The sequence below is a fragment of the Sceloporus occidentalis genome, unplaced genomic scaffold, assembly GCF_023333645.1.
Source record: "Sceloporus occidentalis isolate IW3139 unplaced genomic scaffold, rSceOcc1.0.p SCAF_1, whole genome shotgun sequence".
Classification (NCBI taxonomy): domain Eukaryota; kingdom Metazoa; phylum Chordata; class Lepidosauria; order Squamata; family Phrynosomatidae; genus Sceloporus; species Sceloporus occidentalis.
In genome coordinates this window covers 305294223-305319292 of record NW_028316981.1, presented here as the reverse complement: position 1 = coordinate 305319292, position 25070 = coordinate 305294223, and the positions used below count along the sequence as shown (strand labels likewise).

Below are 25070 nucleotides of genomic sequence, written 5' to 3'. Positions count from 1 at the left end.
GACTGCTACTTGTAATGGGAAAAATACCAAAAAAACCCACACCATTTTATTTTATGCAGGCCCCCATCCCTGGTTGCTTGAAGGTTTATTTTGTTCCCCATAGGCAATCAGACAAGTGGTTGATGAGAAGCCAGAACTAAGCACCATTTTGGATTGCAGTTTCAGGTTTCTTTTTGTGTCTCAGTGGCCGGTTACAGACCGGCACTTTAGTGCGTGACGAGCACGCACTAGGGTTACAAAAGGGCGGTGCTTCTGCACCACCCTAACCCTAGTGCGTGCTCGTCACACACTAAACGGCGGCGGCCCTTCCATACGGCCGCCGCCATGAGGACGTCACGGCCGCGCCGCCTCTAGACAGGGCGGCGCGGACGTGACGTCCTTGCTCCGCGCCAGGGCGTTTAGTGTGCCCTGAACACGGAGCAGGAAGGAGCTCCGTTTCGGAGCTCCTTCCTGGTTTAGTCCGCTGGGCGCAGCCTTCAGACGGCTGCGCCCAGCGGACTAAAAGAGAAAGGGGCCAAGCAGCCCCTTTCTCTTCTCCCCGCCGCCGTGGGGTGTCCTTGGGGCTTGAAGCCCCAGGGACATCCCTTTTCAGGCTGCGGGGAAGCGGCGTTTTGCTGCTTCCCCGCAGCCTGAAAGGGGCGGATCGGGACCTCAGTGGCTGCCGTTCTGGCCGCTGAGGCCCCGATACTCCAGGGAAAGGGGCGGGTCCAGACCTCCCCAAATGGGCGGTCTGTAACCCGCCAGTGGGTGCTTTTTATTCCACAAGCAAATAGGTGACCGAGGTTAAATGAAGCTTCCTTTTACTATCACAATATCTCTAAATTGCAGCTGTAGCCAAAGTGGCCTCTTATTAAAAATGAGCATTAACCCTTTAACAAGTTTGACAAACCAGTTATGTAAAACTGCCCTAAAATCTGTAGTTACCTGTTACTCTTTGGGTTATGACCTATTTTTGACAACCCCCCCCCCCCCGCCCCATTTTGATCAAGATGCCTATTTTTGCATTAAGGCCTCTGTTAGAGCCTTATGGAAATGCCTTTGCCTCTCTTTTGCTCCAGGAAAACAAACATGAAGAATTAACTGAGGTGAAATCTAATAGACAGAGGGAGAGAAATGCTTTGTGTGTGTCTGTTTAAAACAGAGGCATAACATGTCAGCTGATTGGTACCTGGAAATTGCCAGTTTAATAAATTATAGCCTGCTTTATCTCTCCCAAAGTGGTGAGCTAATCCAGTGTGTGCCTGTTCTGCCTTAAGCAATGAAGGTCCAGTTATTTTAATAAGAAAAGAGAGCACTCGGGATTATGGTTCAAGTTTTTTGTTTCAAGGGAAGATCAAGTACTTCTTTATTGATACTCCTGATGCCTGTGGATTAAGATCTGCCTTGTGGTGAGCTGTAAATTCAGACTGTAATTGGAGATTCTCTTGAGATTGCAGTTTGGAGATTCACTCATATTCTTACAATGGAAAAAAATACAATTAGCACTCCACATTTGTGGCTTTGATTTTTGTGGTTTTGATTATTTTCAGTTTTGATTAATATGTTATCTCTAGAAATCTCTAGGTCCTCCAGCGCAGCTCTGCCAGATGTTAACCATAGAGTTGTGCTGGAAAACTTAGAGCTTCGTAGAGAAAGCACTTCTCTGGGTATTTGTAGGTCCTCTAGCATGATTCTGTGATTAACCTCTGGCAGATGTTGACCATAATGTTGCACTGGAGGACCTGGAGATTCCTAGAGAGGTATTCTCTTGGGTAAAAAGAATAGGGTTTTTTATTTATGGTTTTTCCACATTTACGGGGATCCTTCATCCCTAACCCCAGCGAATGTAGAGGAACCATTGTAGTGTCTACCAGGCAGAGAGAAGGCTTGCATTGCTAGGAGAAAGGCCTGACTGTTTTCCGAGATGTTAGTTATCTATCTGTAGTTTGCCTCCCCCTGACATATTTGTTTTCTACATAGAAAGGATGATTACTATGGAGGAGCATTCAATCTTGGTGTCATCTCAAGTGATCTGGTTTGGACACAGATTTAGTGTTGCAGTGAAGGCCTGGCTAGATGCCTTGGGGTACCTATCTGTGTATATTGATGTCCTTGTCCTCTTCGCAAAGGAAATGAGGTGGGATGAGGTCTACAGGGTGTGTTGAGTGGGAGTTATGTGGCCCTCCAGATGTTGTTGAAGTGCAACTCACAGCATTCCTCACAATTGGCTATGTTTGCTACAGCGGCTGTTAGTTGCAATCAGATGACTTAAGCTAGACAGTTGCATACCAAGAGCAAGTACGTTTCAATACCCTTTATCAGTGAACTAGCACTCCCCAAGCAGTTTACAATGTATAAGCCAATTGTCCCCAACAAGCTGGGTATTCATTTTACTGACCTACAAAAGGATAGAAGGCTGAGTCAACTGTGGAGCCCTGCGCTAGAATCGAACTTACAACATTGTGGCTACAGTACTGGCATTTAACCAGGGCTCCACAAGGAAGGCTGTGGGATTCTCCTCCATAGTTTACTCAGAAAGGTCTACATTGGCAAGAGGACAGGACCACTGAAGCCTGCTATGGCTTGAATCTAGACAGTAGGAAAGACTGTATCTCTAATAGTGGAAAAGAGGGGGAAAGAGTTTGAAGCCATAGAGTGAAGAGACACTCTTCTTTTCTTTTTTGCACCTGCTGTGTTATCCTGTTTGTTGTTAATAACAATAACAAAAAGTAACCCACTCTGTATATGAGCAGGACAGGCATGTGAATCTGTGTGTGTGTTGTGTGCCTGTTAGGTGTCGTTTCCAACTTGTGCCTTTCACAGGGTTTTCTTGGCAAGCTTCATCACAGGGAGTATGCCACTGCCAGCTTCTGAGAGAGAGTGACTTACCCAAGGTCACTCAATGGGGTTTATATGGCCGAGCTGGATTTGAATTCTGGTTTCCCAAGCCCATAGTCCAGAGCTCAAGCTGCTAGGCCATGCTGCTATCAAAAGGCCTAGCTGGCTCTGAGAATGGATTAGCTTAAGGTTTGGAAGCCATACTTCCATATTTGGAAGCCAGCATGGCAAGTAGTTTGAGTGTTGGACTATGACTTTGGAGGCCAGGGTTCGAATCCCCATTCTGTCATGAAACCTTGTGGATGACCTTGAGCAATTCGCACGCTCTCAGCCTAAAGGGAAAGCTATGGCAAATCTCCTCCGAACAAAGGTTGCCAAGAAAACCCCATGACAGGTTCACCGCTGGGTCGCAATGACTTGGAATGTACATAACAACAAACAAATGGAAGCTAAACCCATCACGGATTATTGTTCTTCCTGAGTTACTTTAGCTCAGTGATTCTCAAACTCTGGCCTTCCAGATGTTTTGGACTTCACTTCCCAGAATCCACGAAAATAGGTCAAGATGTCTGATGCTTCTGGGAGCTGAAGTCCAAAACACCTGGAGAACCAGAGTTTGAGAATCACTGGATTTCTCCATGTTTGTTGGATAGTTTTAATTATTGGTCTATCATCATCTTTATTTGCAGTCATCAGACCATTAAAATCATCTTAAAACACACATTTTAACACCAAAAAAACATATAATGCATATTAAAAACATCTAAGACACGTTCAATATTTATTTTTAAAAGTATATCAAAAATAGTAATAATTAGATAGTGCCAAGTGATCTGGTGAAATGAGCCACATTCCAAAACATAAGTCACTTATTCGACATCTGATTTGTTAGTGTCCTGAAGCAAAATTGTCAGAATGAAGCGTAAGTATAATTCTTAGTTATTTCATTGTAAATTGAGGAGTGAACCTCTGTTTTGGAATGTCTTAGGTAAATAAATTATTTATGTAGAGATTTTAACCAGGTTCTTCAGCCACTGGGTTCCCTATACCACTTACATTGCAATGATAAGACCTTCATAAAATAAGCCTATTTCTGCTTTTAAATTTGCCATCTGAATGGCATGATGCAAAAGTGAAAAAAAGAGAAGAGGAAGTGGTGTGGTGGGGTAGAGAAACAAACACAGGCAGTTGTTTTTAAAGTTATTAGGTTCTTATAATGATTTACAGTGGAAATGGGTTGGGGAGCAGGAAACAGACAGCTAGGGTGTATCCACACTGCACACTTAGATGCATTTCCTACCACTTTAGCTGTCATGGCTTCCTTCTACAGAATCCCAGAATTTGTAGTTTGGTAAAGAAGTTGGAATTCATTCGTATGTTGTTGTTGTGTGCTTTGATTCCAACATATGGAGATCCCAAAGCAAATCTATCATGGGAGTTTTATGGGTGAGATTTGTTTAGAGGGTGTTGGGCTGAGAGAGTGTGACTTCCCCAAGGTCACCCAGTGGGTTCCCATGGCCAAGTGGAGTTTTGAACCCTGGTCTCCAAGTCATAGTCCAATGCATAAACCACTACAGCACAATGGCTCGCTCTAGTATTCTCCCCTGAACTATACAGCACTAGAGTTGTCTGGCAGAGAATCCTCAAGTCTTTCAGCAAACTACAAATCCCAGAATTCCATATAGCTGTGGTAGTTATGCGGCATGTAAATACAGCCCAGGTCTCTAAGCAGAAGTGATAGAGTGGCCCTGTAATGTCTCATGTCTCCATGTTGGAAAGGGTGATTCTAGTTGATAAGCTGAAGGAGAGAAAGAACCAAATAGAGCTGGTCTGTATACTGTGTATGTGTGTTTGAGAGAGAGAGAGAATATTATTGGCCATGGTGGTTGGGGGCTTGTATTCTCAAAAAGTCCAGTGGGTCCTTAGTTTCCGTTGAGGTTGGATGTTCAAGTCCCATTAAATATAATGGATGGTCAAATGGTGGCCCATACATAAAATGGCAAAATTAAGCTTTGCTTTTTGGAATTTATATATTTTTTGAATATTTCTGAGCCGTGGATTCTTGAATCTGGATAAAGAAACCATGGATACGGAGGACTGACTGTAGCCCTGTTTACTATCTTTCCTTCATCTACAGAGGGATGCAGTGCAGCTTCCTGGCACAACATGTCTACCTCTGAGAACCAGAGCTAAGGCAGCTGGCACAAAAGACATGGTTTATGGGTCTTGTCCTGCACAAGTGCTTTGTATGACAAAAAAAATGACCTGTTTATTGCATTTGGCTCAATGTGGAAGTTTTCTGCAGTCACAGTTTCTAAGTTCAAGGCATTCCCTTATTTGGGATCCTACTCAGCATTTTTTTTTTTTTTTAAGAAACTGGTAATTTGTGAGTCATGTGGGCTTGTTGGAGCAGAGGAAGGCATGCTGTATAAATTGTTGAGTGATCATTGTTGTGCTTTGTTCCAGTTCACATCTGCAGCTCTGCATTGTCTCTACAACATTTATCTGTGGATTCTGCATCAGGTACTTTTGAGTAGTCAAGTCAACCAATGATGGGGTGATGGATGGGGCTTCCTGCCATGTGGCAGAATCACTGTATCACAGAATAACATAAACTCTTTCCTCAGGGTCTTAACAATTTTCCACTGTTCTCTGGGGCTGCTTTGCATTGCAAAAGACTTCCATATGATTATCCACACCAGGATTGGGTGGCTTTTGCCCAGGTGGTTTGGGTGGGCAGCTTCCACTGTTGCTTGCCTTCATGTTGTTTCCCACTTTTGGTGATCTTTAGGCAAACTTATGGGGTTTTCTTGGCAAAATTGGTTCAGTGGGGATTTACATTTGCCTTCCTCTGAGAATGACAGAGAGTAACTTGCTCAAGGATACTCAGTAGGTTTCTGTGACTGAGTGGGGATTTGAACTCTAGCCTCCAGAATCATAGTCCAGTGTTCAAACCCCTACATTACACTGGTTCTTGCCAATATAGCTAAGGAAAGGAATGGTGGATGTTGCAGTCTCAAAAATATATGAAGAGCATAGTAGCCCTGAACTGATCCAGGGTATGGCCACCTGTAGCCATAATGTCCTTGGACCTCATTTCTACATCCCCCAAGCTGTAATTTCTTAAGACATATGATAAAAGAAATGAGTCATTGACCTAGTAGACCATAGTGTAAACAAAGTGGGGAGAGAAAAAGGGTGGCCATGGCCGCTGAAGACACCTCCAACACCCTCTACTGGTATGCGACCATTGCCATATGAGCCCCAATAGATTGTTGTTACTAGCTGCCTTTGAGTCAACCTTCATTTATGGTGACCTGTGAATAGGACATCTCCAAGACCCCCTATCCTCCATTGCTCTTAGATCTTGTAGAGTATCCCTAAATGAGTCTGACCATCTGGCATGTGGCCTTCCTCTCTTTCTTCTACCTCTACCTTTCCCAGCATTATTGTCTTTTCCAATGAGTTGCACCTTCTCATGATATGACCAAAGTACGACAACCTCAGTTTGATCATCTTGGCTTTCAGGGAGATTTCAGGCTTGATCTGTTCAAGAATCCATTTGTTTGTCTTTTTGGCTGTCCACGGTATCCTCAGGACTCTTCTCCAGCACCACATCTCAAATGAATTGATTTTCTTTTTATCTCCAATGTTTATGTCCATAGGTAGTCATGGGAAATACCATGGCTTGGATGATTCTAACTTTAGTGCTCAATTGTATATCATTGGTGTTTATGATCTTCTCTAGTTCTTTTTATTGTTGCCATTCCCATTCCTAGTCTTCTTCTTATCTCTTGATTGCAGTCTCCGCTCTGATCAAGGTTTGATCCAAGGTGCAAGAAATCTTTAACTATTTCAGTTTCCTTATTGTCTAGGTTGAATTTATGTAGGTCCTCTATGGTAATTATTTTTATTTTCCTTATGTTCATTACTCCTGAGAAAGTGTAACCTTCAACAGTAAAGAGCTTCCCAAGCCCTGCGTCAATGGGCCTTCATTGGTTTAGACTTTGCATTTGATGTAGATAATCTCATTTTATCTACAAAATCTTTTGTATGTTAAAAATATATTGACTAAGGGGTCCCTAAGAACAAGGGCACTCCCTCCACCATCATAAAATTCCAGCCTGGCTTCATTTCATGGTTACCAGCAATGTGGTATAGATACAGTTTTGTTTGCATAAAATTTAAATGCTGCTACAGTGGAACATATGCACAGGGTCTTGCTCATGGGAAACATTTGCTTCTAGATAAGTACATTTATCTAGTGCTAATGATGAGTTTGACCTGGCCAGCTGCCTCCTGATAAGAGGTTTTCTCACAGAAACCAACAATCATCCGTATTGCAGGGTTCAGAGAGAGACAAACCTCTCAATGTTGGATATTGTTGGTGGGATGAGGTCAATATTGTTTGCTTATTCCTGCATAATACCACTTTTAAACCTATGGCCTAGTGGAAAGGAAGCTACTTAGATGGCCAAAGAAATGATTATTCAAGAGTTGTTCCTGCCCAGGGTGACCAGGCATCCTCCTTTTCCAGGACATGTTCTACATGTCCACATTATATCCAGGAGGAATTTCAAAATGTCCTCCATTTTGAGCATGGCTAAGAAGCATAAATTTATATTTATATGAGTGTTTTTAGCTTTTCTTTGGTCATGCCCTAGGTTTTTCTTGAATGTCCCACAATTTGTGGTGCCTTGTCTTCCTTTGCGATTATGATATCTGGTCACCCTGTTCCTGCCTAAATACCGTAAAGGCACCAAATCCTGCCTGATCCTGGAAGCTAAGCAGGCTCAATCCTGATTAGTACTTGGATGGGAGACTAGCAATGAATACCAGATGCTATAGGCTCTACTTCAGAGGAAGGAAGTAGCAAAAGCATATTCCTTGCCTAAGAAAACCCTATGATATTCATGAGGTCAGCTTAAGTCAACAGGTGACTTGAAGGCTCACACATACACTCATACATACAAGTGATATGTCAGAGCCATTTCACACATCAGTATTTGTTTTTCTTATCTCCTAACCAATTCCTAAGGTTCAAGGTGGCTTATAAATGACAGTCCTTTATTGTAACAAAAGCACAGAGGGGAAGCAATAGAATTAGCTCTCAACAGTCTCCAGAGCTTGAGAAACTTACTCTTTTGGACTGTTATTCCCAGTATCCTACAGCCTTGCTGGCTGGAGAGAATAGTACAAAAACTGGTTATTTCCAGAGTCAGAACGTAGGGCCAGTTTGGGCACTATATTTAGGTTGCTCTGACCCATCATGTGGGGTAGGGTGAATTCATACCAGTTCTCTCTGCCCCCAGTGTATGGAGTCCTGCACATATACTTGGAAATGACATTTTGAAGCCAGTCTGCATTTCCGAGATCCAGCATATGTTGACTTAAATGCATGCTTTCCCGGGAATGCATGCTTGAGTGAGGCCCATGTGGGTTAAATTTTATGCATGTAGAACCAGCATGGTGTGGTGGTTTGAGCATTGGACTCTGACTCTGGGAGATCAGGGTTCAAATCCCTGCTTGACCCTGGAAACCCATTGGATGATCTCGAGCAGGTCACACTCTTTCAGCCTCAGAAGATGGCAATGGCAAACAAATTCTGCCAAGAAAACCCCATGATAGGTTTGCCTTAAGGGTGCTATAAGTTGGAAACAACTTGAGGGTACACAACAGCAACAACAACAACAACAGGCCCCACCTTATAGTTGAGTAGGGCTTACAGAGTCACATTCAGGACTTTTTGAACTCTAAGGACCGAGGATATCTCCCCACCATCACAAGTTTCTTCTTGCCTCTGAGCTTAGCAGAAATCTTCACAATAGCTTGGGAAGAGGGAATTTTCCCAACAGCAATATAGTCCTCTGGGAGGCAGCATGGTGTAATGGTTTGAGTATCGGACTATGACAGTGGAAACCAGGGTTTGAATCCCTGCTTGGGAAAGCCCCCAGTTCCCAAGCTATTGTGAGGATTGCTGCTAAACTCAGAGGGAACACGAAAGCCTGTGATGGTGGAAAGGTGATATGGAAACCCTAGAGGGAAACCCCTGCTTGGTCATGGAAACCATGGTGACCCTGGGCAAACCACACACTCTCAGCCTCTGAAGACCCCATGATAGGTTTGTCTTAGGGTTGGAAACAACTTGAAGGCACACAGTAACAACAACAGCAGTTTTTTATTCTCTTTTTAACTGTACACTGTGGTGGGATGGCTCATTTTGGACAGGCACTTAAGACTTGCTGACCTTACAAAAGACCTTCACTGATATAGATCCACATTGCAGCCTGCATTTTTACACTCTCTTGGGGGCAGGCTGAGGTGGTTGAATGAACACCTGCTCTGATAGACCCTGATGACATCTCCACATGGCCAGTGGAGGTCAATGACAAGGGTATCTTTATTCTCCTTTGCACCATGAATTGGACATGTCCAGAGATATCATCTGAACTGATCCATAAGCAATTGTTGCTGGCTTTTTGAACAAGTAGATAAACTGCTTCTAGGTCCAACACAGTCTCACAGTCTCTCTGCTTTCTGTTAGATCATCTAATCTTTTCCCCATCTTTCTGCCCTCATACCTTCCTTATTGATCTTTGCCCATGACCTCCAGTCCTTCTGGTCCACCCCACACCTTCCTCCAACTGTCCAAAGGTCTTTTGCTCACTTAAAAGCAACCCATACATTTTATCCTTGTTTCACCTCTTGCCCGGAACAGTTTCCTAAAAGTAGAGCTTAGGAAAGCATCCTTTTTGGACCGTAGCACCTAAAACCTCATAGCTGGTATTAAAGAATTTACCCCACATGCTTGATGCTATGATGAAGCCCTGTTTTATGTGCTTTCCAATCCCTGCAACAATTACTACTAGTGTAATTGCTCAATTAAGAAATCCTGCTCAGTCAATCGTGCTTGTTTTTCATTGATAATCAGTTGATTAAATCTGCACATATTGGTACATGAATGAAATAGCAGTTTTGTGAGAGAAAATACAGTACTTGAATTTCAAGTGATGTACATATAGGGGACATTCACACTTATTTTTTTGTCCTGTGGAGATCCAGATTTCCATGGTGATGCAATACTAGGATTGATGTTCCCACTACATTTTCCATTCCTGAATCTCTCCATGCCATTTTAACCCTCTTGCCATTCACATTTGCCATCATATCAATTTAAAGTGGAGGCACCTCTATTTCCAGGAACAATGCAGCATAATCCGGATCGATTCAGTAGTGTACTCACACTACTGAAAATCCAGATCATTGCAGCTCTTTAAAAAATACATGGTTAAGGACTGGATGTCAAATACACTGGGTTGAGCAGGTTTTTCCATGCCTCCCCTCCCCAGCACTGGCAAACGGCGTTGGGTGCATTTGGGTCCAGGGGAATGTTGCGGAATGTTGCAGTGAATGAGGCTTCTGATTAGATTTGTATAGGATCACACACAGGATAGAAGGGCAATCCTATTCCACAAGTAGTTCGTTAGCTGGGGGCAGGTAAATTAATTTGTTGGGAGGAATACTTTCTGTTGGGTTTATAGTGTGGCTAAATATCTGTAAAGATGTTTAATCTTCTCTAATTGATGTCAGCGTCTCAGCAGTAATGCAAAGTGGAATATGTTAATTGCTATCAGTTTGGAAGCTAAGGATCAGCATTATTTGTACTAAGCTTTCCTCTGACTCTGACTGGTGATGATGGGAATAATACTGGAGGGTATGAAGTTAAGGAAAGGTTCCCTAGCTGGTGGGGAAATGTTCCCTTTTCCCAATCTTATTCCAAAGCAGCTGTGGACTCTCTGTGAAACAGATTTGCATCCTGTATCTGGGAAATCATCCTTCAGGCTGTATACACACTCCAGAAATAATGCCATTTGACCCCATTTTAAATGCTAAGGCTCAGTGCTACAAGATTCTGGGAACTGTAGTTTGTTGTGGGACCAGAGCTCTCCAACAGAAAAGGCTGAATGTCTCACAAAACTATAATTCCCAGGATCCCATAGCATTGAAACCCTGGCAGTTAAAACAGTGTCTAACTGGATTATTTCTGTTGTGTGGATGCAGCCTCAGAGGATCTGAATTGTCGCATGTTGATCAATCGTTTATTGAAGGCTTTCAGTATAACTTTTAAGATAGTGATGGACTGCCCTGTGAAAACTGAATAAAAATAACAACCCCTTCATCTGGCAATAAATCATTAAAAAAAATTAAACCTAGAATGTGTTCTGTTGTTTATCTACAGATGGCATCTCTTTTATAAAACGGATTTAATACCATTTTTGGCTATCAGTCCTGTACTGTTTATTGCTTGTTAATTTCCCCTCTGGACTAATTAATTTTAGCAGGCTTGCTAGATTTTGTCTACTGCCACCTTGTTTTCCCCAGAATCTCCCTACGCAAAGCCACTTGTGTTTCTAATACCAACACAGTTTCCGTTGCTTGTGTTGCCAAGCAGTGAATGAATAAACTTGGCGGCAAGCCACTCTGAACTAGTGATTGAGACTAAAACTATTTTCTGTTTTTTGGTTTGATTTAAAACTGATTGCAGGGCAGACGTTTGCAAGTGCAAGTCAAATTTGTTATTGAGAAAGCATAATGATGATATTCATGTGGGCAGCCAAGTGAGCTGAACACAACAAGGACTAAAAATTAAGAAACAAAAAAACAAAACGCCAGCCAGAGTGGATTCCCACATTCTTGTCAAAACATTCCAAAGTAGCTTGAGAGATCTTTAAATCACTGGCAACTGATCTAATAAATACACAATATATAATACATGGCAGTGCCTTTACCTTACGTAACATGGGCTAGGATATGATATGTTCCATCTTGTAAGTTCATTATTAACATAATACCACATCTAGAACATTGATTGTTCATAGAGTTAATTAGTAACTTGAGATGTAGAATATTGAACTATTCAAAAGCTGACTTAACACCAGCTGCTTTCCTTAGTTCAGGTTTACATTATTTTGGCTTGCATATATGTGCATTTCTCTTCTGGGTTTTTCCTGGAACCCTGTAATGTACTATGAGATAATGCTAATTGCTGTCACTGAAGGCGAGTTAAAATTGCATTGGCAGGATGGTGAGATTATCATCCTGAGATACCATTTGACTAGCCTGGATATGTAATACAGAGGTGGGCAAAATGTGATTGTGGTATCACATATCCCCTCCCTCCTCGTTGTTTTTGCAGCTTTTGAGCCCTCACATGAGGGCAGGGAAATGTCTAACTTAAAACAATGTAAGCCACTCTGATAGCCTTTTGGCTGAAGAGCGGGGTATAAATACTATAAATAAAATAAATAAATATTGGGGATACTTTAGCTGTGGATTTTGTGAACTTGGAAGGAGGTTGGTCTTGATGACTCTTGGAGTTGCTTCCAAGATTACAATTCTATGATTATTTGATATACACCTATTTTTTAAAATAAATCACACTCTTTATAATTTAAGTATGGGTCTCTCGCTCCATATAAAACACGTTTTTCTACATGTACAGCAGCAATCTCTGTATATGTTGCTTTATAGAGGAGAGATTATACAGGTCTTGTATTAAAGAGATGAGTAGTCTAACATAAAGGGAATGGGAGCAGGGGCTAAACACTGGAGAACATGTGATTATTTCATCAAGTTTCTTTTTGCTTCATTATGCTTAACCATTGTGATAAAGTGGATGTTCTGGCAGCAAGATTGTTGTTGTGGTTGTGTGCCTGCAAGTTGTTTCTGACTTGTGACAACTTTAAAGCGAACCTGTCATGGAGCTTTCTTGGTAGGTTTCTTCAAAAGGGGTTTGCTTTTGCCATCTTCTGATGCTGAGAGAGTATGACATGCCCAAGGGCACCCAGTGGGTTTCCATAGCTGAGCTGGTATTTGAACCCTGGTCTCTAGAGTCATAGTCTAACACTCAAACCACTACACCATGCTGGTTCCTAATAGTGGGTTATTTGCAAGGAAATAACACCCTGTTAGTACTATTCCTTTGTTATGCTGGGCTGCTGTTCTATCACCAGCGCATCATGTGGGGGAGAGCAAGGTTTTGCTGGGGAGCTTTGCTAATAGGTGGCCTTACTGGCTGGAGGATCTGAGAGTTTTAGTGCAACTCCCACCACACAACAACAACAACAACAACAACAACAACACACATTTCTAAGCTGTGGGCTGGGTAAACCTTTGGGGTAATCCATATGTTGTTCGTTGAACCCATAGTGCTGGTCCTGAGGCAGTCTGGCACCATTGTGAGGAAAGCATGCATTACTTCACTCAGATGGTGTCAGTATTCTATTAAGGAAAATCAAAACAAATGCTAGAATGAAATCTGTGGTCTTCACTACTGATCCAGTGATGACATTTGTGGAATCCTGTTGTGTCTTTTGTACCTGTTAGCTTTCTTTCCATCAGTTACTGTGAAGTTTTATGAGCTAATTAAATATCAGAGATCCCATATATTCAACCAGATCACCATTCAGTGTAAAGAACAGCACTAATGCCAACTCTTTCGTCTTCTGTTGGGTCATTTATATTCCTCTGAGGAATTTTGTAGGTATAGGTGTGCTTTTAAGGCTGTGGATTATTATTATAACTTCAGCCACCATCTTGGGGGGAGAGAGGCAGGCTAGCTCTAACTGCCTGCCTGAAAGAAGAAAAAGCCCTCCTTCCGACCACCATCTTGAGGGGGAGAGAGGCCTGTTATGTTTTATTTTGACTTTGTATTGTACTTCCTGTTGTACACCGCTTTGATCTAATTTGGAAAAGCGGTATATAAATAAACATTATTATTATTATTATTATTATTATTATTATTATTATTTAGCCGGTATTATAAAACCTTGCAGGTCAGTATGAATATAATTGGATCCCATTATGTTGCCAACATGAAACAAGATTGTCCTTTGAATAGTATGTAATAAAATCTTTTCCTTTTCTCTTTCTAGGCAACTACACAAAATGTTCTCCCGGTTAAAAATAGCTGCTGCACCGTGCATCTTGGCATGCCGTAGTGTGCACACAAAAGAAAAAGGCAAGGTCTTGTTGCTGAATCCCAGAACAAATAAGGTTAGTTGCACAGACTTATAGCATGCCAAATTTTGAATTCGTAACAGTGTTATGAACCTTAATGCAGCCTGAAACCTCCACAGAAGGTTTTTTTTAATGAATGCCAGAAAAGGTCAAGTGAGAAAGGAGAGCAAAGCCAGAGGGATCTCAGGCCCATTCTGCACGCCCCTAACCCTAGTACATCCTGGGGACGTACAAAATGGTGGCGCCCGTTCTACACGGGCGCCGCCATCTTGACACAGCGGATGCTTAGCATCCGCACATCGCACAGCATTAATGACGCCACAAGTGCGCCATTGGCGCCTTGCGGCATCATTAGCATGCCACAACAAGAAGCGCCATTTTGGCGCTTCTTTTTTGCGGCGCCGGGGAGCCTCGTGGTTTGGCCGCTGGGGCTCCTCGGTGCTGCTAATGGCGGCGGCGGCAGACCGCCGCTTTCAGGCGGTCTGTAACGCGTCTCAGTTAACTTTGGATACGTTTATTAGCCTTACTGAAAATGTGGGAACTTGGAGAAATGGAACAAATCCCATTCCCTTAATAGTGAGTATAATTATGGGTAGTATATTGTTGTTCTTGTTGCGTGCCTTCAAGTCATTTCCAACTTATGGCAACCCTTTCACAGGGTTTTCTTGGCAAGTTTCTTTAGAGGGAGTTTGCCATTGCCTTCCTCTGAGGCTGAGACAGTGTGATTTCCCTGAGGTGTCCCAGTTTTCATGGCCAAGCTGGGATTCAAACCTTGGTCTCCAGAGTCATATTGCAACACATAAACCACTACACCCCATTGGCTCTTGGGTGGTATACTATACCACCTTAATAGTGAGTATAATAGTGGTTAGTATATTTTACTTGTGTTGGTGAAGCCACTGGTTGCTTGAGCTGTTGTGGTTCCATGGAAGATTTAGTTAAACAGGTAACATAGTGGTTTAAAATCCAGCTTCCTTGAAGGATTGCTGTCAGTTTGCTTGGGATAAAACCTTCCATTTTAGCAGGCTGAGGACTGAGAGAAGGTTCCCAGGGCACAAGAAAGTTGGGGAACAGGGGAATCCAGACAAAAATGGGAAGAATGCATCTGAGGCAGTTGGCTGAGAAAGAAGAAACCACAGAGAAAGGGAATGAATAGCAAAGGAATGAAAAGCTGCCAGTTACAACTGAAGCCTTGGAGAAACTTCAGAGTACATAAATTTCTTGCAACAGGAAGAATGAATGAAGTATTAACTCTTAAAAGAGACTTCCCACTTTCCCCAATAACATTGCCACATAGTTTTGGTCTGTTGTCTAATTTGTAGTCAACTGCAATTTGCGCCTAGGATAGGTAAAGGTAATGGATAGACTGTGACAAGAATGAGATAATGGGAGAGCCTGGCTTTTGGACACAGATGCCCGTTACAGGTCTTGTTTCCAAGAAAACTGCCAGAGTTATGTTTACAGAGAGGTAGCTGTGTTAGTCTCTTGCAGCATAAAGAGAAGGGAAAAAAGAACTGTGGCAGCACCTTTAAGACTAACAAGTTTTTATTTTTGTATGAGCTTTTGTATGAGGGAGGGAGGGAGTTGAGCTGAAGGTTTAAGAGCCTTGGTGGCGCATTGGTTAAATGCCTGTACTGCAGCCACTCACTCACAAACCATAAGGTTGTGAGTTCAATACCAGCAAAAGAGCTCAAGCTCGACTCAGGCTTGCATCCTTCTGAGGTCGCTAAAATGAGTACCCAGATTGTTGGGGGCAATTATCTTACACTTTGTAAATCGCTTAGGGAGTGCTTAAGTGCACTGATAAGCGGTATAGAAACGTACTTACTATTGCTAAGGTTAAGGTACATCTCCCAAAAAATTAGTGGTCTCTCAGGTACAGTCATTTTTTTAAAAAAAACATAAGGGATGTATATGCTACTCTCTTCACATTATTACAAATATTCCAATAAAAATAATTCCCATATAAAATGTGACTGTAACACTGAATTTAAAAAAAATCATATACCCAAAAGTGCCAAATCAGATAAAATTATTTCAGTCATTTACAACTTTCCTGAACGTTTTCCAGTTCTATTTGTTTTTGGAAAAGTCATGTGATCTACTGTCCTCTCTCCAAATTTCCAGTAAAACTAGTATCTGAACAGAGAATTTATACCCTGTGGAGGGTAGAGCAAGATAGAATTATAGAATCGTAGACTCGGGCCATCCAGTCCAACCCCCTGTCATGCAGGAACTCTCAATCAAAGCATACCCGACAGATGGCCATCCAGCCTCTGTTTAAAAACTTTCAAGGAGGGAGACTCCACCATCCTCTGAGGAAGTGTGTTCCACTGTCGAACAGCCCTTACTGTGAGGAAGTTCCTCTTAATGGTGAGGTGGAATCTTTTCCACCTCCAGATAGAACTTTGACAGACTGATTTCTCCCCACCCCAGAAGATTCTGCTGACTGGAACAATAAGGAATGATAAGACACTGGCACCGAGGTCACTGCTGGGTTTATTGTTCAACTTGGCATTTGTTTTATTGAAACTGAATGGTAAGAGGATTAAGAATGCTAAGTGAAAGTCCGGTCAGATAGATGTGGCAGAGCAGCTTGATTGATATGAGACTGTGGCAAGAAAGGTGATATAAAAGCCAACAGTGTCTCTTTGCAAATGTGTAGCCTTTTCAATACTAATATTCACATGTTTATCACATTTTAAAGCTAGACATCCTGCTAAGTCCTAAAGTGTCCATCTTGGGAGTTATGCCTTCAAAGAAGAGGAGCCCTCAGAACATCTTTGACTCTAAAGAAAGCATTGCAGATAAGGTTTGAGATTAGTGGCATAGATCCCCTTTCTTTTAGAAGCACAGAATGGTTCACAAAAGCTAAAGCTTTGTTCTGTGTGATGGACCCCCTCCTTCATAGCAGATTGCAGCTCAGGAAATGAAGGGTATTAAAAAGATGTTTGGCTCACTGAGATCCAATCTTATTTTAAAAAAAAAACAAAAAAAAAAACAGCCAAGCTTTTATGAGAAGCATTGGGCATGGTTGGCTGGATTAATTAGTTGATGGTTGATAAATAGAACAGGGTCATGTTTTCATTTTCCTTAGAACATTTACATTCAAAAAGACTTATGAGGGGGGCTTGGAGGGTGCAGTTGTCTTTGTGTACTGCTTGTGAGATTCCATATACATCTGTTTGGCCACAGTGATGAACAGATTACTAGACAGGCTAAACCTTTGGTCTGATTCAGCAGAACCAAAAACATTCTTGTTCGAGCAAGCTTACCCCTGACTCCCTGACCCCTAAAGTATTCTCTCCTCGCCCCCTTCGTCAGCATGTCAAGCTGGCACGAATTGTGGTGCTTATTGTTTTATTGTAAAAGGTTTTTAATGCTATGTTTTGATGTTTTTATATTGCTGTATTGTTGTATGTATGTTGGAAACCGCCTTGGTCTTATAAAGGCGGTATATAAATAAACTTTTACTTACTTACTTACTTACTTACTTACTTACAGAACAGTTGTTGTGTTCTTCTAGGATTGCAGTATTTATTTGCTTTGTTAATTAAAAATATTCATAATCAATTAATAAATATAATTGTTATTTCCCATCCCAACTAACAATGCAGCAGAATAAATATTTGTAATTTATTTTCCAGGTAATTATGGTGTGGAGTAGTGGTCTGAGGGTTGGACTGGGACTCTGGAGACCAGGGTTCAAAGCCCAGTTCAGCCATGGAAACCTACTGGCTGACCTTGGGCGACTCACACACTCTCAGGTTCAGAGGATGGCAGTGGCAAACCCCCTCTGAAGAAACTCACCAAGGTAACCCATGATAGGGTTGCCTTAGGATCACCATAAGTCTGAAACGACTTAAACGCACACAACAATTATGAAAACAGTGAATGGCAAACACTACCTAAGTTTTCAGTTAGAGCTTGAGAAAATGAGGTTGTAGGAGTACAGTTTCTGGAATCCCCCAACTAATGTGGCCACTGAATGGTGCTGTCTGGGAAGGATTCTTGGAGTTGTAGTCCAAACAAGCTACCTTTTTCCATTCTGTGTTTCATATACATTCATTCCAGAATCTGTCCATCCCATTTCTGTAGCCATTGTGATTTTTGACAAAGCCATTTCTCTTTAAAATATGAAGAGTACATTTGGTTAGCCGAACGACAAAAAAAAATCACTTTATTCACCAATTCATTGCAAAAATTCACCAATACATTGCAGGTATTGGTGTGTGTGTGTGTGTGTATCATTGGTGCACTTGCTGAGGATAGTGATCCAGTGGTGTTTGCTGTTGCTAATCCCTGCAAATTTTTTGATTCTTCTATTCCTTTTTGGCATTGCTACCTGTTTGGCTGCTGATCTGAGCTAACAAACAGTGAAAGAAGCAGGAAGAAAGAGTAATAACCTTGGCAACATTTTTGAAACTGCAATTCCCAGAACATGTTGGGAAGTGGTATATATTGTACCCAGGTCACAAATCAAGTAAAATTAACATCTTCAGAGATGAGGAGGTGGGGTCCCCACTTGTACCCATTGCTTTCCTGAAACTCAGTACTAACACTCCATGGTTTAACATATAGTCTTTGGTCTTCCTTTCTTGTCTCTAGGGCATGGCTTTTTCATTAAAAGAACGACAAATACTTGGACTCCAAGGACTTCTACCTCCAAAAATAGAGACGCAAGACATCCAAGCCTTACGTTTCCATAACAATGTGGCAAAAATGACAGACCCTTTGGAAAAGTAAGAGTGCATTGGATGACATGCACACCATTTATTTTATTTTTAAAGTTCATTCTTGAGATTTGGATAAAATACTATTCTATTTGTGATTTGAGCAAATGTTGGGGTTTTCACAAGATCAACACAGAAGGTCCTAAATCTACTGGGGCTGGGGGGAATGTCAGTTTGCAATTAATTTTATGTAGGAACAGTCAATTTATTTCACCAGAATATGATAAATGTATTTTTTGGAGTATGGCTACCACCTGCCAGAATCCCTGGCCAGCATATTTTGAAACTGATCTTAGTAAGAGAATGCTCCGCAATGGTGAATGTATGTGTGGCAAAATGTGGGTGCCCTTGAAGCATCTCCTAAGTATACCTTGCTCAAATTTTCTGTTTGGCCTGTCTGTAACTCATTGTCACTTGATCCTTTTTTTCCTCAAATATTAGGATAATTACTGTCTTGAATATTAATAAATACTCTGTATCTAGATAACAGATATACAGTCAGCCCTCCACATTTGTGGCTTTGACTTTTGCGGATCTGATTATTTGCGGTTTTGATCAATATGTTCTCTCTAGGAATCTCTAGGTCCTCCAGCACAACTCTGTGGTCAACTTTTGTGAGATGTTGCACTGGAGGACCTAGAGATTCCTAGAGAGAACACTTCTCTAGGCATTAGTAGGTACTGCATCACAATTCTGTGGTCAGCTTCTAGCAGTTGTTAACCATGGAATTGCGCTAGAGGGCCTAGAGATTCCTAGATAAATGTTCTTTCAAGTTAAAAAAATGTTTCTTTTTATTTGCAGTTTTCCCACTTTCATGGGGGTCTTGCATAACTTAACCCCAGTGAATGTGGAGGGCCCACTTTGTCTCTCTCTATATATATATAGATAACCTGTACGTGAAGCAAATTCTCTGCATAAGAGAATAACAATTATCAAGAACCATATCACCATACATACTTTGACTATATAGAATCATATTTGTTTCTTCCCACCTAAGAAGAATTGTACAGCCTGATACAACACTGTTTTTTTAAATGACCACACTACGCTTGTCTCATAACGAATAGTTCAGTGCAAAATTTTAAAACATCTCCAATTTGTTTGCTGCTGTGCAGAATGCAAAACTTGTATCAACTGGAATGCACATTCTGTCTTAAAAGGCTTTGCTCCATAACCGAAATCAATAATAATAGCTTGACAAACCATTTGTTGTGATTTGTTAACAAATGCAGCTTATTCAGTTGGATATTTAAGGAAGGAGAAAATGTTTTTGCAGAGAAACCACAACTGCCGACTACCCCCTGGGCATGAAACGTCAGGTACATGAAAAAGCAAAACAGTGAGAAATCTGGATGCCAATATATAGTATATCAAGCTGTGCCTCTGAGTAGACCAAAGGATGCACACTGACATGAAGATAATTGTGTCTTGATACAAAGATGTTCTAAGAACACCTTTTAATCTGGACTGGAATTAGCCACTTCTAACAGTTCTTGTGTAAATGGCAAGAACTGCATTTGAGTTTAGTAATAATAATAATAATAAACAGTTTATTTATATCCCGCTTTTCCATTTTTTGATCAAAGCGGCGTACAAGTTTAAGTAAAAAAAATCAAGATAAAAACAATTAAAACAGTATCTAAAAACAGTCACAATAACAATAAAAGCAACAGGTTCAGCTGAGTGGGGAAATCCATAAACATCACAAGATCGTCAAACCGAGGGGGTGAAACATGAAGTAACATCTCATGGGGGGAAGGCTTGAGAAAAGAAGAAGGTCTTAAGGTTCTTCTTAAAAGTATCTAAAGATGTGGTGGAGCGGAGCTCATCTGGAAGATTATTCCATAATCTTGGGGCCGAGATGGAAAAGGCCCGTTGCGAGGGCCTTGCATAATGTGCAGTTGGGACCTCTAGCAGATTCTTCCCTGCTGACCTGAGTGAGCGGGGCGGATTATATGGGGAGAGGCGGTCCTCCAAGTACCCTGGGCCCAAGCCATTTAGGGCTTTATAGGTCATAACCAACACCTTGTATTGAGCCCGGAAGCGCATAGGCAGCCAATGAAGATCTTTCAGGATTGGTGTTATATGATCTGACCTGGAACACCCAGCAACCAGTCTCGCTGCCATATTTTGCACTAACTGTAGTTTCCGGGTTTGGTACAAGGGTTGCCCCATGTAGAGCACGTTGCAGAAATCCAATCGAGAGGTTACCAGAGCATGTACTACAGTTTCAAGGTCCCTCCGGTCCAGGTAGGGGCGCAGCTGGCGTATCAGCCGAAGCTGATAACAAGCGCTCCTGACCGTCGCATCCACCTGTTAGCTGGAGTGACGAGTCCAGGAGCACTCCCAAGCTGCGAACCGAGTCCTTCAAGGGGAGCGTGACCCCGTTCAGGACAGGATGGCAAATCTCACCGCCCGGACCCGGGGAATCTATCCCCAGTACTTCCGTTTTTTCTGGATTCAAACTGAGTTTGTTTTCCCTCATCCAGCCCATTACCGACTCGAAGCAGGCATTTAGAGGAGAGACGCCATCCCTAGTCACTACATCAGTCAGAGACACAGAGAAACAAATTTGGGTGTCATCAGCGTACTGATAACACCGCGCCCCGTATCTCTGGATGATCTCTCCCAACGGTTTCATGTAAATGTTAAATAGCATGGGAGACAGAATGGCTCCTTGAGGGACACCAGATGTCAGTTCCCTCTTATCGGAGCAGACGTCCCCCAGCTGCACCGTCTGGAATCTACCCGAGAGGTAGGAGCGGAACCACTGGAGCGCAGTGCCCCCGATACCCAACTCCCTCAGGCGTTCCAGAAGGATACCATGGTCAATGGTATCGAAAGCCGCTGAGATATCCAAAAGCACTAACAGGGACATGCTTCCCCTGTCCATGCCCAGACGGAGATCATCGACTAAGGCGACCATGGCAGTCTCAACTCCATAGCCCGCCCAGAAGCCGGTTTGAAATGGGTCTAGAAAATCCATTTCATCCAAGATCGATTGAAGCTGGAAAGTGATCTGGAGGCCTTTACCATAGACTATGCCAGAAATGATGAGAAGCCCAGTTCTGAAGGGCAAAACAATATGGACAAGGAGAATGGCTTTATGCCTTACTTTAAATGAGTCTCACTCTGGAAGCTTTCAGAAGCAGAAATGACCATTTTAGTTTTTTGTGGGGTGGAGCAGGGGAGAAGGGATTTGGAGACAGGCTCCACAGGATATTTGGAGCTGTATAAAAGCACCCTTTAGGAGGATGCATGTGATTCCTAGAACACACGATTCCCATATCTGACTTACAACCTGTAGAAGGCTTTAAATAAAAAAATCCCTTTCCATCTCTTCTCCAGATTTCAACCTAGCAAATAGGATGGAGATAGCCAGAAGGAGCACAGGAACAAAACAAAACCTTAGCTTTTCTTGTGCTCTCACAAATCAGTTGAGGTGCTTTAACTAAAGGCCAAATACAGAGAACAAAACCATATACAGTATTCCACACATGTAGTGTTTCCCCTTCTAACATTATCAGCTTTTGAAAGAGTCCTCAAAAGTTGTAAGGGCCAATGGAGAAATTTGGGTGGTGGTGAAAAGTAGGAGAAAGAAACTGTTTTATCTTTTTTCCTATTCGGTAATTTTCCTGGTCAAAATCTACCCAGCAAGAAAGAAACTTTTAAAAAACTGGTGTGTGTGTATAACTGAGAGAATGCTAAAAAACCTTTGAGTATTCCTGGCCTAAGAAAATCCACAGGTCACCCATAAGTTAACAGGTTACTTGAAGGCACATACCTGCATACAGTGTTCTTATTTTTTTCCTCATGTGTGCCTATATCAGTAAAGCAGCTTGAGGGGCTTGTGTATCTATATTTTGAGCCAAAAATGAGTGGAAGAGAGTGGCATACCACTTTCCTTTCTCTTTCTACTCCTTCCTGCTACCTACATCTACCAGCTTCTGGCTGTCATTTCTGAATATTACAACCTCTGAGGCTGCTTTTCATTAGAAAATTGCAATGTTGGAGCCTAAGTACTGAGTCGAGTGTAACCTGTTATTTGATCCAGAGAAGATACCAACAGCACAAGAGAATGATCAACCAAAATGGAAGATAGGAGGCATTTTTCATTATTTTGTTTCCACTTTCATATCATTTTCTTGGTGCCAGGGTGTATCCAGAAATGTAATCTTTTCCACACTGCTTCATTTACAGATACATCTATGTCATGGGAATGCAGGAAAGAAATGAGAAGTTATTCTACAGGGTATTGCAAGATGATATTGAACAGTTAATGCCGATTGTTTATACCCCAACGGTGGGCCTAGCATGTTCCCAGTATGGCCATATATTTAGGAGGCCAAAGTAAGGACAGCTTTATATTATTATTATTATTATTATTATTATTATTATTATTTGAATGATTCTCTTTGGAGCTTATTAGAATGACAGTTGCCTCACCCTTAAAAGTGAAAATCAATTATCTTTTTCTTTCTTCTTGTTACCTTTTTTTAATAACTTGATAAACCACTGTGGAAAGAGATGGTAGTATGTATAAAAACCAAAAGTTTGCCACCAAAGAATTGGCTATTTTTGTCCAAATTCACATCTGAAATGTGGCTTTCACTGCCAGTTTCTTGCCTCTGGTCTTCTCTAAACCTCTCCACTGTACTCTACACCTTAAACTTTCTTCTTCATCTACCCTCCTTCAGTTTCTGTTTTGCACTCCATTGCATGCTCTGTGCCACCTTTGGAGTTGCTAAACTGAGATTGAAGTATTTTAAATAAAGTTCTTTGTACCCTTTCTTCAGCTGCTACCATTTGGAGCTTTCCCATCAAATGAAATCAATTCCTATTCCTTTGCTTTTTATATGAAGCTATGCCTATGTTTATGGGCCCAAGCATGAGGTTTTCAACCCATCCAAACTAACAACTTTTCCTTCCCATAGATTTAATTAATTATGAGCCTGTAAAGTATTATGTTTCTAGACCTCTGCATTGTTCACTATAGGTTAAAAATTGTTTGTTGTTGTTGTTGATGATGCAATAACTAAATAGCCTCTTCTTTAAAAATGATGCATCATTTTGCATTCATGTTCACTAAGAAAAAATATGTTAGGACAACCATTTTTTCGCTCATTTTCTCCTCATAACTGAGCTGCACCTTGGATGTAGACCTTAAGTATACTTGCCAGGATTGATTGCTGATGTGTAGAATTATTTCTACCTTTATTTCAGATGAAAGAGGCATTGGATTAATTTTTCATTTTCCTGACTCTATAAGCTTGTAATAATGCAGTATTTTATAAATCATAAGGTTAATTTTGTCTTTTAAAAAGAACTGTACTTCATGTGGTTTATTAAAAGAGAAGATGCGTTTTAGCAAACCGTTTTCTGCAAAGAAAAGCTACGTTTTACATGTATGGCTGGTGAGAGTTTTTCCATTTTTATTTCCTTACAGAGGATTGTTCATAGCCATAACAGATAGGGGCCATATTAGATCTGTTGTGGACAACTGGCCAGAAAATAACGTGAAGGTACTGCTTTGATATCTCTTCTGTTTTTTCCCTAATGCCAGCTTAATATTTTCAGATGGGAGATAATAGACAAATACTTGGTGGTAGCTTTGCAACCTGTTCCCTTCATAGCAATTGCTGGCAGCTTCCCATTTTGGAGAAAAGACCCCTTTCCCAGCCTAAAGCAGATAAGCTCCTCCTGAAATTGGGCAGAGAGATCAATCACACTGCTTGAAGGCTTTTTGGTGACCTAGGGCTTGTCTACATATACAGTAAAATTTGATCTGCCCTGGCTTTTCCAGATTTGCAGTGACACTGAGGCTTGTCTGTACTGTAAAAAGTGATAGGAAGGCTATTCATAGCAAATTCGGATTAAACTGCAACACATCCCCCCCCCCCCCCCCAATGCAGAAGAGGTATCAGTGTAAAATAGCAACCTTCCATGAATTATTTCCAGCCACAGAACAACCATTTTTTAACCTGTCCATCAGGGATGTGGACATGCATAGGAGAGCAGGTAAATGCAAAGAGGTGTGCCTGTATGCATTTGTGTGCATATGCACAGAAAATTTTTAACAACCAGCTTAAAGTGCCACAGAAGGGCAGTGACTTTCAAGTTCTCCAGAATTTATCCATCAGGTACCTAAATTTTGAATTGCAGATCCCAGTATTCTCAAGGAAAGAGGAATAAAGTTATTTAGTTGTCACATCTACAGGATATATAGGGACTGGGAACAAAAGCTGATAACTGGGTCTATCTATAGGTTGGAAGAGTTGAATTTTGGACTACAGCTCCCAGAATCCTCTAGCAACTTGAAGATCCAGGGGGTTGTAGTCTAAAAAAAATTTCCGTGTTCGCAAGCTGTCTTGTCCAATATTAGGGATTGTTTTTGACAGCAGCAGGTCTTTAGGACCTCAAGCAGAGATCTTTTGTAACCCTTTCACCTTGGAGTCCATTAATTGGAGTTGACAAGGATTGAACCATAAACCTTCTCCATGA

At 41.6% G+C, this 25070-nt stretch overlaps 1 protein-coding gene across 4 annotated transcripts in view; it reads left to right on the top strand.

Annotated features, from left to right (window-relative positions):
• ME2 (malic enzyme 2) overlaps window positions 1–25070 on the top strand; it is a 50325-nt gene that overhangs the window by 5528 nt on the left and 19727 nt on the right. For 2 of the 4 annotated variants that reach the window (XM_089497401.1, XM_089497404.1), the window contains exons 2-5: window positions 13752–13872; window positions 18445–18578; window positions 22770–22919; window positions 24016–24091. In XM_089497401.1, the coding sequence (XP_089353527.1) occupies window positions 13765–13872; window positions 18445–18578; window positions 22770–22919; window positions 24016–24091 (468 nt within the window). In that variant the 5' untranslated portion in view covers window positions 13752–13764. Of the gene's footprint in view, window positions 1–5322; window positions 5341–13751; window positions 13873–17483; window positions 17651–18444; window positions 18579–22769; window positions 22920–24015; window positions 24092–25070 lie in introns of those variants that run through there. The other 2 variants (XM_089497402.1, XM_089497403.1) reach the window with 2 other exon arrangements.